Here is a 14,928-nt window from a genome sequence, read left to right as displayed (position 1 = left end):
CGAAAACTGATTTTAAAACAGAAAAATAACATGCGAATGAAATATGACAAATTTAAATTTAATATGATTTTCCAAAAAGTATCTATTTTATAGTTTTATACATTTTTCTTTCAATGTAAGGTATACATTCTTTAATCAGGATTCAATTTATAAATTTGTTTACCTAATCAGGATTCCTCGAGGAAATTATTTCATTGAAAATCAATATTTATCACTGAATTAAAAGGCATAACTAATAATCAAATAATTAGTGTTTAATTGTTTGAATTTGATTATCACTCCAATTATTTTATATCTATCTTTTGATAATTGATAACATAATTTAAACGAAAATGAAATTAAAAAGAGAAAGATATTTAGTGAGAATGTCATATGATTGATATTTATGATACTAGTAGAATGCTTTAAATGAGTTTATTTTAGGTTTAATCATTCACTAAGTCCCTATTTTCGCATGGAATCTCAATTTGGTCCCTTTCTTTCTGGAAATATCAATTGGGTCCCAAATTTATGAAAATTGTAACAATTGGATCCTTTCCGTTAAATTGTCTCCAACGGCGTTAGTGTTTGTCTGATGTGGCACGCTGTAGTCAGTTTCTTAACTGACGTGGCTGACTGAAGTCACTTGACGTGGATAATTCAATTTTGGACGAACCCAAAAGCAGAGCAATAAACCCTAAGCCTTGCCATCTTCATTGCCAACATTAATCATAGCAGAGATAAGAGATGAAGGGAGACGATGTCGCCGACACCTACTCCATTTGCAAGCCCGGTGGTGGCCATGGGTGGCGACTAGGGGCACCAACGGAGACGTTGACAGAACCTCTGGTGGTGGCTTGTTCTAAGGTGGAAGGCACAACGACATCCCCCAAGTCGGAGGGAAGACATATCTCACAGAAAAAGAAGAGGGGAGCAGCACCACCGGCTCTAGGAAGCGCCATTGGCCCTAGGCAACGCTGGCGGCAAGCTCCACAGTGGCGACCACGCGATGGTGGTGGAGAGAGCTCGACAGAAACCCACTTGAAAGATGAGTGGGTTGATATATGTATTGCGAATCGCTGCATCATTGGCAATTGGAGCCCAATGTTCCTTTTTATAAGGTGGATCTGTTTCAGAGAGAAAACATTAATAAAAAATTGATAGATTTTTCTTTCAATGTAAATCACTGTTTAGTTTTTAGAAGTAAAGAAACTTCATTTTTTTATTCCAATGTCCCATTCATTCTGAAAAATATACTTTAGATTCCAGAAAACTCAATCCACAAGAAATTAACGAAATGTAGAAAGAAATACCCTAAGTTCGGACAACCCCGAAACCTCGTTACTGGATATTAACTCCTATTAATTTGTTCTTAAAATAGTTTGTATGAGCCCACTACTGAGTTTGTGAGAAGTGTTTGTGCAAAAATTACTTTCCTACTTCAAAACTTTGTATCAATAGTGCTCTTCCATACTTTTCACGCAAAAAGCAGTATAAAAAAAAAGTATATCAACGTTACTAAAACCCAGCAACACGACTCATCCTTGGTAACATAGAATTTTCCAAAAGGAAATGCATTGATAATCAAATCATAATTCAAAGATAAGTTTAATCAGAATGTAGGATAACAATACTAAAAAACGTGCACTGACAATTAGGTGCAGAGAAATATCAGAATTTATTTACAGAAGTTAACATGCATTACGCCTAATGGGATCCGAAGGTGTTCTCTCCACTGTAAGTCATGTAAAGAAAGCCATCTTTATCCTTATTTTCCTCATAAATAGCGGACATCAGAGCAGCTGCAACAACACGAATGAATCAGTACATACTCATTGCTAAAAAGGTAAAAACATCATTTGGCATGACTGGATACTTACCAGTTGAAGGTAGTGTGTCGTTGATGAAAACAAAAATAGCCTTCTCCACCACCATCGCGTGGTCGCCACTGTGGAGCTTGTCGCCGGCGTTGCCTAGGGCCAATGGAGCTTGCCGCCGGCGTCTTCCCTCCGACTTGGGGGATGTCGTTGTGCCTTCCACCTTGGAACAAGCCACCACCAGAGGTTCTGTCAACGTCTCCGTTGGTGCCCCTAGTCGCCACCCATGGCCACCACCGGGCTTGCAAATGGAGTAGGTGTCGGCGACATCGTCTCCCTTCATCTCTTATCTCTGCTATGATTACTGTTGGCAATGAAGATGGCAAGGCTTAGGGTTTATTGCTCTGCTTTTGGGTTCGTCCAAAATTGAATTATCCACGTCAAGTGACTTCAGTCAGCCACGTCAGTTAAGAAACTGACTACAGCGTGCCACATCAGACAAACACTAACGTCGTTGGAGACAATTTAACGGAAAGGATCCAATTGTTAAAATTTTCATAAATTTGGGACCCAATTGATATTTTCAGAAAGAAAGGGACCAAATTGAGATTCCATGCGAAAATAGGGACTTATTGAATGATTAAACCTTTATTTTATTGTGTAACTTGTAATAGTTTATACAAATAATGTTAAAGGAAAACTATACATGATAAATATTTCTATATCTACTTTAGCATATATATGTATATATATAAATAAATAAATAAATATATATATATATATATATATATTATTGCATCGCTATTATAATAAATGGGACACTAAAATATCTTGGCAGGATTTATGCCCTAGTTCATCAGATGTTCTTAAATCAATTATGAGAACAGTACTATGGATAAGTTAATTTTTACTGCAGTTAAACGATTTTCCAATTGTTAAATAACGCAATTAAAAATACAACGACACAATAAAATATAGTGCAATTACTAAATGGAATGTCATTTAGATAAGTTATTGTTTTACTCTCTCTTTTTTCGCTATACCTTCAGGTGTGTTATTTCTCAAAAACCAAACGGATAAGGACCATCAAACAAATTGTTCTTGGGCCATGCTATTGGCACTTCCTCAGTTCCTATTTAAACTACCAACATTTTACTAATCTATACTTCATTAATTCCTAATCAAATAGTATAGTTTAAATAAAAAATCTTTATATTGAAAATAAATGCACTCTTTTAAAATCTTTGGTGTATTACTGAAAATATTACCCAAAATGTATTTAAGAACTACGGGATTAGAATGAAAAAAAAATTCATACTACATGAATATTTTTAATGGATATATGTAAGTAATGGATACATGTATTTATTTATCCACTTACTAATGAGGTGGGATTGAGTATCATGGTATCTGATATATTCCCTGCTTTCTAATAATTATTAATGACTTTTATTTAAGTTTTTTTTTTAAATTCAAGTAATTAAAATAAAATTATCAGTAGAAGAGAAATTACTAATAAAATAATAACTTAAAATTTGATTTCATATATTTTTATTTTTTATTTAGACCTATAAAATTAAAATTATTTTAAAAAATATATTTTTTTAAATCTCATTTAAATTTGTTTTTTGTATTAATATTTTATTGAGTAAATTGATTTGAATTGTACTTAAAATTAAGTTTTTTTTTATTTAAGTTTATATTTTAAATATTTGCTTTTAAATGATTTTATTTATTAAGTCTAAGTAAATATCACAAAATCAGCTTGTAAGGTGAAATTTGTATTCATTTATATACTATAAACTCGTCTTATTTTTAATTATTAAGGGATCCCAACACACCTCTCATGTAAAGATATATACATTTTGAGTGTGAGACTAGACTTTAATGAATAGTTTGATAGCAGCTCGATAGTAGGTGACATGATAGGTCTAACAAACAATAAATATTTCGGTATATGGTAACATAATAAGTTGAACAATCAACAATCTAGTTAGGATAGACTCTAATATATGATTTTAATATCATGTTAATAAATGGAATTTAAGTCTAAATAACTTTATATATATAATAGCCTCGTAAGATGAGGTTTGTATCCATCTATATACTGTAAATTCACTTTATCTCAATCGATGTAAGATCTTTAACAATATATATTTTTTAAAAATAAAATATAAAAGTATCTACAGATATTCATATATACATATGAATATAAAAACATTTATAAATATTTTTCATAAATACTCAACGAATATTAATACATATTTTTAGACCAAAAATAGCCCGCAGACACTATTTACCCTACTTGGTTGACTCGTTATCATCCATATTAGGAACTATATATTTCATATAACAAGTATTAGATTTAGCATATTTTCTTATGCAAAATACAATTAAAGATTATCTATCAAAATAACAAGGTAAAATATCTTATTAAATAACTATTGCATGATATAAAATATAGAGCAATTAGTCTCCTAATTCAGATTCATCTTTTCCCTTTTCCATTTCAAAATCCCTCTTTTCCATTTCCTAATTTCCATATCTTATCAATCTCTTTCTTTTTTTTTCTTCATTTTTCCGATTCAATTCATTTTTCCCTTTTTATTTTTCTCCAAGCTTTCAAATTTCTCTAATGTTTTATTTTTCACTATGTTACCAGGGCGTCCCTGCAACATTTCCTACAATTGTTGGCAAAATTCCGACCATCATCTACGAACTGATCGTCATCGCTCACCACCGTTAACAACCATCATCGTCGTCATTGGCGGAGGGGTCCTTTTCGGCCACGACACGCCATAGCTTCTGGCCTTGAGCTTTCCAACTGGTCATCCAATGCTCCTTCCTCTGCTTGGGTTGTATTCGGTGCAAATGAGTGGTTCATCGGAGTTGAAGAGAATGCTCTCAAGGATTCCAATTCGTCTTCTCGCACTAACCAAATCAATAATTCCCTTTCTCTAACCCTATTTCATTAAAAATCTCCTAATCCAAGGAAATCCCTGATCTGAACAATTAAATAGTATAACATAACACGTCATATAACACTTATACAAGACTTAATAACAAATTCCATGTAATATAAGATGTATACATCAACAGATCAAGTATGCACCACGTCAGCAAATTTTAATGTTGTCTGTGAAAACTTAACGGATAGGGCTTAATTGACTCAATTTTTCAAATATATGGAGCTAATTGAGACAGTTGCAAAAATAATGACCCACTTGAGATTCTCCAACAAATACGAGGACAATCTGAGAGTTTAAACCATTAATTTATTTATATCATATATAAAGGATTCACTCTTTTTCATTCTATACTTTATTTTCTAATTTTACTCTAATAAGTAATTTTTTTAAATTAAAATAATTTATTCAAATTTTATCTTTTAAGTAGTATTTTTCTGTTTTTAATTTAGTCATTTTCGTTTTAATTTATCTATTTTTTATGAACTTAAATATTTTTTAAAATTAAAATAGCTACATATAACAAAAAATCATTTACAAAATAGATAAATTTTTTATTATTATAAAAAACACATAATTACGCATGACATTTTCACTCATTTAATTATAATAGAAATGTGAACAATGAGCACATATGAATTTGCTAAAGTAAAATAACCACAATTTGCATTTACTTTTTTACTAGCAGAAATATTTAGCCTTGTGTATTTGATTTTTTTTTTATCATAATATTTATTTTTAAGAGAAGATCATTAAAGCAAATATTGTTTTAAAGTTTAATAGAATGTATAAACAAAATATCGTCTAAATCTGAATCGTCTAAGATAAAAAGTTTTAAAAGTTATAACTTCAGTATCCTAAATGTTATAAAGAACTACAACAAAGCGTCTATTAACAGTAGCATCTAAAACAGTTTAAATTGTCTAGGATAAAAGTAAAGAGGCTATATATTAAAATTATCTTAAACAATGTAAGTAACTTAAATAGACAACACCTAAATGATAGTACACGTATTATGCATAATTGTCTAACGCTTTAAAACATGTACGTTGTAGTACTTCTTTGTTGATTGTAATGTGCTCTCTTATTTTGTGCATATCACTACCTTTATTCAAAGGTCTGCTTATGATCATAATAACATTAAGAGATTGGAAGATATTCAAGGAAGGTTTCCTTCATGCTTTCTACCTGTCTTTTCCGTACACACAACACAATTCTTTTGCCAAGATACAACATAGCTTCTAACATAGTACTATAAAGGCTACACCTCTAGAAAAAGTCAAAGATTTGAATAACTAATCTGTTTTGAAGAAGTCTATATAAAGAAGACTGCTTGAAAAGAAGACAAGAAGAACAATTGTTATTGAATACACTCAAGCTACATCTCTCTTTAAGCCCTGTCTCTTGGACTTGTTCTTTGACAAAGAAATTTCTTTACAAGTTTTCATAATCTTATTGTATTGATTTCAAATCTTCTCTAAGAGAATTACAAATTCTATTCTTGTATTTTGCAAAACCATATAGTTAGTTAGACTAGTTGATACAAGGAGTGATTATACTTGTTCTAGTCAGTGGATTAGTTGTATATTAGCAGTAGTTAAACTTGTTGCAATTTTTTGTGATTAGTGAAACCTCTTAAAGGTATTTAAGGAAGAACTTAAAACTTTGTTTAAAGTAAACCAATATAAAAACAAGTGTTTCTTATTACTTTTATTTTTCAAAGGTTTTCCTAAACATTGTTTTATAAACTCATTTAACTACATTGCAAATTATCTAACCTCTGCAAAGGAAATTAAACACTTAAAACTTTATTCAATCACCCCTTTATACAATTTTGTTGTGTTACAGTTTTATTAAGTTCAATTTAATATTTACTTTGTAAATTTAATAAACTTATTTAATTGTAATTTTTTTATTTCTAATATATAAAAACTTTGAAAAATAACATTTTTGAAGCAACGGTGGTATAAAAATAATGAGATTGAATTATTTTAATATCAAAAAGTTTTAATATTAATAATTTTGTTATGAAAGCGAGTTTTCTTATTTTAAAACACTATATATGTATTTTTTAATCTTCAATTTAGATTAATTAGTATAAAAAACATCTTTTTCATGCTCCTCATACTTATAATATCACTTTTAGATCTTTGACAACCATCCTTACATATTAAAGTGATCATCTTCTTTTATATACTTTCTCTGTCTTAAAATACTGTTCATACTTACAAGAACTGCACAATATTTGTGTCCCATCATCACAAAAATTACTCTTAAAAAATCTCACTTTTCAAATAATGTTTCAGTTCGAACAAGAAAAACTTTGAACTCGTTAATCCCTCAAACGATTCTCCTCCACTGCACAGACAAACAAGAGTTCGAAAAACCTTTCCTTCTACTATACGGACAATAGACAGTAACTCATGCACAACAACGTACAAAACAAAAATCGCCCATGCTCAACATCACAAAAGCTGCAATACGTAAATAATAATAATAATAGGAAACGAGAAATTTGAATAGAAAATGGAGAGATATATGAATCTCAATCTCATTCTATCCTCCACCTTTTGGGGAAGGTAACTACCTAACTAACTCTGTGGCTTAAAAAAGAAACAAAATTGTGTGTTTGGCATTGGTCAAATGAATTCCGAATGAGATGCTATTGAAAGTGGAACACTAAGTGAAACTCACTCTTTCACCCTTTCCCTCACAAACACAAACACAAACACACTGTGATCACAACTCTCTCCTTAACATAGTAATGTTATCATTATTCTCTTCACTGTGATCCAACCCACATACCCACCCGCCATGGCCTCCAACCACCTTATCACCCTCACCCGTCGCCTCCTCCGCCTTCCACCCACCGCCCGCCCCTTCTCCGCCGCCCCGATGACCTCCTCCTGCCCCGCCCCGCCAATGCTCTACGACCGCCTCGCCTCCGCCACTACTGCCAAGCTCCGCCGCCTCGACCACCCCGACCCCCGCTTCCTCAAGCACGGCAGCCCCGTCCCCTCCATCACCGACCACACGCGCGTCCTCGCCGCGCCCCAGACCCGCGTGACCACGCTCCCCAGCGGCCTTCGCGTCGCTACCGAGTCCTCCCTTGCCGCACGCACTGCCACCGTCGGCGTTTGGATCGACGCCGGTCGCGGTTCGAGACTGAGGAAACCAACGGCACCGCGCATTTCCTCGAACACATGATCTTCAAGGGCACCGCGAAGCGCACCGTGAAGGGCTCGAGGAGGAGATCGAGAACATGGGAGGGCATCTCAATGCGTACACCTCACGCGAACAGACCACGTACTACGCTAAGGTCATGAACAAGGATGTTCCCAAGGCTCTTGATATTCTGGCTGACATCTTGCAGAATTCGAAGTTCGATGATAATAGGATTGTCCGTGAGCGTGACGTGATTCTGAGGGAAATGGAAGAGGTAAATGGTTAATGTAATATTTTTCTTCTTGTTTACTTGTGTTGATTTTAAATGTTAGTTTTTTTATGCGATTGTGTGTTTGTTTGCTTTGAATTGTGGGAGATGAAGGGGATAAATTTTGTTGTGTATTCTAATATTGAATGTGTTGATATTTATTGATGTGATCGGTGTAGAGGTTTCGTGAGAGTAAAATCTTAGGATCTCACGATTCTTTTTCTCTATTCTATGTTAGAGGTATTATTTTCGGGAAATTGGATGTAGAGGTGTTTTCTGGTTTAGATGGGAAGTCAGAGAGCCGATGAACAGTAGAGTATGAAATGAATTGAGTTGTGTTTTTTTTTTATTTTTTAAGATTTTTCATTAGAAGAAAAGATTGGATTTTGGTCTTTTGGAAGAATCTTTATCAAATGATATCCAAACGGGAATGGTTTTTGTTTCCAATTTAATGGAGTTTGAGGATAATTTACGCAACGTGTCTATCTCTTCTTACCAGTTAAACAAGTTCATGGAATGCTTTAGCTTGAGTAGGATGAGTAAGTTGTTATGTGGAACTACAACACATTTGTTCTAAGTTCAAATGTTTGCATTTACATGTTATATGCCAAAATGGTTTTCCTATTTGTAATCTTATTTTCTTCTACTAAAAAAATGATGGATGAAATGTGGTCCAATTTCATTATATCTAGCAGGGTAGCTGTTTATGAAATAGTGTAATTAGGGGCCTTTTGAGATGTAATTTAATTCAGTTTTCGAATAAAAATGCATCTAAATCAAACATAAAAAGTATATATAGTACTGTTTAAAAGGGAACCAAAGTTCAAAGCCTAATCTTGTTTTGATAAATATATGAATAATAAACTAATAAACAAGTAGAAAGATTTTTAATGTTATGTGTGTATATATTTCTGTCGTGTTAAGTGCATTGCTATACAATATCACTCTTTTACTTATTTGAGTTTATTTAATTCCTTTTTCTATCTTCCTGTTTCTTTCATGATTTAGTTTATGAAAGGCTAACACTAACTGCTTATAGGTTGAGGGACAAATGGAAGAAGTAATCTTTGACCATTTACATGCAACTGCTTTCCAGTACAGTCCACTTGGTAGAACAATTCTTGGACCTGCTCAGAATATCAAGACAATCACTAAAGATCAGCTGCAAAGCTATATTCAGGCACACTACACAGCTCCTAGAATGGTATGCAGAAGTTCTTGAGCTTCTTTTGGTACATGTCCTCTTGTTAGTAATTCATATCATATATATTCTTACTACATTGTTATTTTGTGACATTTCATAGAGTATATCTTTCTATTTATAAATAAGATTAAATATATTTTTATTTCTAAATTTTAAAAATTCATTTATATTTTAAAATATTAATACAATTTAGTTCTCAAATTTTAAAAATAAATAAATATAATTTTTTTAACCTAAGTGCATTAAATTGTTTTGATGTATCAAATGGTATTTTAGATTGAGATTTAAATTTTTTATACTATTTAAATATTTTAATTTAAATGTCAGTCTGAAAAGTCATTTAACACAACTATTTGTTAGTAAAGACATAATTTAATATATTTTTATTATCTCTATAAGATTCTATTTAATCTTATAAAATTTATGGAAAAAAATGTTTCATTTTAATTTAAAAAATACTTGTTTGATGAAACTTGAATTTGGTATTAAGGTTCTTCTTAGTAAGGAAAAGACAACTTTTTTTTTTTTTTTAATTCAAGAACAAGAAGATTTAATTGGAAATATTAAGAGATTCTTAAGGGTGTTTAAATAAAAAAAAAGTATGTAAAAGAAATGTTAAGACATTTAGATTAAGAGGACTATTCATATTTTAAATTAGAAGACTAAAATATATTAAAGTTTTAAAACATAGACATATTTCAATTTTGCGTTAAAGTTTAGGAAGTAAACATATTTAATCCTCCTTACCACAAAATGGAACTATAACTGTTTGGTTTGGGTCTGATTTCTTAGGTGGTTGCCGCATCTGGAGCTGTCAAGCATGAAGAAATTGTTGAGCAAGTAAAAACATTGTTTACTAAGTTGTCAACAGATCCCACCACAGCTTCTCAATTAGCTGCAAAAGAACCAGCCATTTTTACCGGTTCCGAGGCAAGATCATTAGAGTAAACACGTTGAGTGCAGAAAAACCTGTCTTGTGTAGTGAAATTTAATGCTATTTTAATGTGTTTTTAAAACAGGTTAGAATTTTGGATGATGATATTCCCCTTGCACAATTTGCTGTAGCTTTTGAAGGTGCTGCCTGGACAGATCCTGATTCCGTTGCTCTGATGGTCATGCAAGCTATGTTGGGTTCTTGGAATAAATCCACAGGAGGTGGAAAGCACATGGGGTACACCACTTAAGCACTTTTTCAAACCCCAAAATATAAAATAGCTGCTCTGCCTCCTCATGATCACATAACAGAGTAAATTTTACTTGTTACAGCTCTGGGTTGGCGCAACGAGTTGGCATTAATGAAATTGCAGAAAGCATTATGGCCTTCAATACTAATTACAAGGATACAGGTCTCTTTGGTGTTTATGCTGTTGCTAAGGTGAGTCATTGTGTAGATTCTAAGATTCACAATGCATTTGTTTATTGTTTACAAATAGATTTGAATACAAGCACCATCTATCTCCACATCACATACTAACTTTTAGCCATCTTGAATCTTTCTAATCATCTTTGATTTTTCAACATTTCTTTCTTATTATGCTTCCAATCATGGTTATCCTAATTTTGTTTAGAATCGTAAAATTCAAATATAATGAAAAGATACTTCAAATATAAGATATAAATGATATATAATGTTTAAAACAAAAATTTAAACTAGAAATAGGTGAAAAAACTTGGGCAGAGCTATATAAACCTATTAGAATATATAGTGTTTTATCTGTATAAACCTATTAGAATCTAGAGTGTTGTGGCTACGGTATTCTTAACTGTGTGCAATGTACATGAATTCCTTTATTTCAACCGGTGTATGAGCATTTTCTTTTAAAGAACATTATGTACAAGTTGTATGCAAAATATATTTTCTTCTGCAACCTCTGGCTCTACGACAAGTTTTACATTTTTTTTTAATGAAGAAGATCCATTTTTAATTTGTGCTTTCAGAAGGATTGCTTGGATGACTTAAGCTATGCAATAATGAATGAGACAACCAAGTTGGCGTATAAGGTTTCACAAGATGATGTTATTCGAGCTCGTAATCAGGTGTCTACCATTACTCCTACTTTTCACAGTCTCTTTACCCTGCTAATTTGGCTTTTGCATGCAAGATACGTTGGATTAGTTGGTGCTCAATTTACTTTTGTATTCTGTTCACTGGTAGCTACTTAGAATTGTATTTTTCACAGTTGAAATCTTCACTCCTGCTCCACATAGATGGAACAAGTCCAGTAGCTGAAGATATTGGGCGCCAGGTACAATAAATCTTAACAACATTCATGACACAAAAAAAGCAAGAGGGTATGATAAGAATAGTGTAGTTTACCCTGTTCACAAATTTATTTTAAGAAAAAAAATACTTATGATTTGGAGATATATGGGTGCATGAGTTGTGAAAAAAAAAAAAGATTCCCATTTTGGATTAGGAATATGATGATTAAATAAAAGGTAATAATAGTAGAACCAAATTCTGAATGCAGAAAAGCTGACAGTTTTTTGCGCTTACATAATATTTAATATTTTTGGTAAGAGGTTGTATAAAACCTTCTTTTATCTTGGCTCGTTACTTTTCTCTAGAAGTCGTTTCAATGGCCAATATCATGCTGAAATTTCCTTGCTGTTTATACCATGCAAATAATTGAATCAATACAATGTTTTGTTGCTTCCATTTGATGTTTCCAATTTTTATTTACTTTTTATGTGGTCATTATTTCAGCTACTCACCTACAACAGAAGAATACCATTTGCAGAATTATTTGCTAGAATTGATGCTGTTGATGCAAGCACAATAAAACGTGTTGCTAACAGATTTATTTATGACAAGGTTTTGTTGGAACCATTTATCTTGTTAATCTTTCAGTAACACGAACGCTAGTTCATTAGGCAATTTGTTTCGTCAGCTTGTCTCTGAACTCATTACATTTGGCCTTGCAGGATATTGCAATTGCTGCCATGGGACCTGTTCAGCGTTTGCCTGATTACAACTGGTTCAGACGAAGAACATACTGGAATCGATATTAGTTTTAATCATAGTTTACGTTTCTTCAACTTCCCGAGAGATGTGCCCAAGGAATCAAATTTACACCTTGTGTATCTCCAAATAGTTGTTACAACATTCAATTATCTATTTATTCATTTATTTGGTATAGGCATTTTTAAAACACAGGGAGAAATAAATATGCTATTCTTCACGGTGTAATTGTGATTGACTCCGAATCCTCAGAATGCGCGTCTAGTTAGTGATACATGGTAGTTTAATTTTTTATTAAAAATCTACTTGTTAGGTGTTATTATGATTCAAAGTTCAACAATCATATTATCACATGGAAATCTGCTTAAAAGAAAAAGGAAAAACAAACACAAAAACATGGAGATCAAACTAAATTCATGTTAAAAAAACATACAACCAAACCTCTAATAAATACAATGTTATAAAACAAATCTAGGAATTGATACATATTACTAAAGTTTAAACTAATAAATGAAGAACATTAAACCAAGTAAGTGGTGGATACGAGACCCTAAGTTAATGAAAGCAATTTACTTTGAATGTAAAGTGGTATATTTGTACACTCTGAACTACATATGGTTTATCATAGAGGAGGGCAAGCGGGATTAAATATCTAAGATTAGTGGGATTAAAATAATTTTTTTAGACACTTAGTAATAATTTTAATAAAATCAGGAGGTGTACATGTACACTCTCGCGTGTATATATATATATTGGCCACTAAGTCTAATATATTAGAATCTCAAAAGTTAACAAAATAATTACCTTCACGAAAAATATGACATATTTGAAACTTTATTAATAAAAAAAAACGAACTACCAATAATAAAAAATTATAAATAATGATCAAAATTCGTTGATAAATCAAAATTATTAACAACTCGTTGTCATAGAAAGTCTATCGATAAAATGCGTAGATAAATTTTATTGACAAATAAAAAATTTTGTTGGTAATATCAAATGACCAAAATCTATTAATAATTATCAAAAACCAAAATCAATAGATAATTATTGATTAATTTTGTTCATAGGTATATTTTAAAATTTTGTCATTTTTCTCTTCTTCCTCCTCTTCTTTTATTTTTTCTTCTTTTCCTTCCTTCTCTTCTTTTTTTTCCTCTTCCTCTTTATTTTTCTCTTAATGTACAAACTTATATAATATATATTGTAAGACTCATTTAATTATATAATAAATAGAATCATCTAAATGTATTAATAAATTCATCTAATATATGTATGATAAACTTGTATATAGTACAAACTTGTTCATATTGCGTAATAGGTAATTGTACCACTACTATTGTCATCCAAAATCACCATTTTTGGTTAAAATTTCTAGCATATTGAAATTACCTCTATTGCTAAAAAATTTGTCATTAATACTAATTTCGTGAGTTGAACTATTTTAATCCATTAACATAGAATGCTAAGTTATAATTGAATCTTTTTTAGCAATGTTAATGGTAGAAGATTCAATTAACTTCTCCTAAACTTGTTTATACTCGATTAGTGTGCAAGTAATAATGCTCAATGTCACTTATTGGAGTACAGCCAAAATTGCTTTGAATAACCAAGGGCATTAACTACTAAATTGATACAAAGAAGAAATTCATCAAGCATCATGATAAAAAACACTATAATTGTTGCGCTTTCACATGTTACATTTCTAAAAATACTCATGAACTCCCAAATTTGATAAATGTTCACGACCTATTAACCCAGATAAATCACAGCCTATTAATCAAGATAAAATTGACAAGAAATCAAAGACACAATATAAGGATCTAATCTTGTTCTCAATTGCAATAAGCCAAAATTTTACTTCCTATTTGACAGTTTTCTTCAATGAGAAACCATATGAAAATAACGGGTTTGCGACAAAGCGATGAAATTCACGTTTCTTAATAACCAATACAACTTATTGCTCCCGTAATAGAAATTAAAACAATTTATATTTTTAGAAATAAAAGACAAGAAAGGAGAAGTGGAAGTGAAGAAAACAAAATTTTGAGTTGTCTTCATGGATGCATCTTTAAGCTCTTGATATTCAAGATATAACTTGTATTAGATTATTTGAAACTTATTCTTACAGTAAGTTGTAGTTGATTTTTATGTAGAAGTATGTTGACATATGAAGGTAACTCTAGTATAAAATTTATAGCTGTCCAAAACTTTAATAATTGTCCCATTCACTAATACACCAAGTTGGCATATGAATAACCATTATATTAGGAAAAGAGTGAAAACAACAACGAAATAATTGTCTGGTATTTTTGAAAGTTCCTCTAAAGTCAAAGACTATAGGACATCAAAAGGCAACATAGAAAAGAACGTTTAAAGGTGATAAGATAGGTGGGTTTCCAACTTAAAAAAAGTACCTAAGTGAGACTAACAATAATACTTGAATCTACTATTTTACTTAGTGGTAGATATTATTAGATATTTTTATTCAACCATTTTTCAGGTATTCGAGTCGAATTTTTTTAGAGATATTATTTAAATTTTATGAACTTTGTATTATTATATTA

General features: G+C 31.4%; 1 protein-coding gene and 1 pseudogene across 2 annotated transcripts; one reads left to right on the top strand and one right to left on the bottom strand.

Moving 5' to 3' along the window:
• Positions 1–365: 365 nt before the first annotated feature.
• LOC124846749 (autophagy-related protein 8-like) lies at positions 366–2,278 on the bottom strand. Its single transcript, XM_047324086.2, has 3 exons — positions 1,860–2,278; positions 1,685–1,781; positions 366–1,106 (listed from the first exon to the last, which is right to left on the bottom strand). Exons 1-2 carry the CDS (start codon positions 2,137–2,139, stop codon positions 1,687–1,689), a joined length of 375 nt encoding a protein of 124 aa, XP_047180042.2. The 5' UTR covers positions 2,140–2,278; the 3' UTR covers positions 366–1,106; positions 1,685–1,686.
• A 4,985-nt stretch (positions 2,279–7,263) lies between these two features.
• LOC124820733 (putative mitochondrial-processing peptidase subunit beta, mitochondrial) lies at positions 7,264–12,680 on the top strand (annotated as a pseudogene). The gene is made up of 9 exons (XR_015780656.1): positions 7,264–8,201; positions 9,235–9,399; positions 10,192–10,329; positions 10,419–10,570; positions 10,666–10,774; positions 11,338–11,436; positions 11,580–11,645; positions 12,107–12,214; positions 12,325–12,680. The product of XR_015780656.1 is annotated as a putative mitochondrial-processing peptidase subunit beta, mitochondrial (transcript).
• The last annotated feature ends 2,248 nt before the right edge of the window (positions 12,681–14,928 follow it).

The sequence above is a fragment of the Vigna umbellata genome, chromosome 7 (genome assembly GCF_029865625.1).
Source record: "Vigna umbellata cultivar VRB3 chromosome 7, Vumbellata_1.0, whole genome shotgun sequence".
NCBI lineage: Eukaryota > Viridiplantae > Streptophyta > Magnoliopsida > Fabales > Fabaceae > Vigna > Vigna umbellata.
Note: the sequence above shows the minus strand (reverse complement) of the source record. Positions and strands in the feature narration are given on the sequence as shown.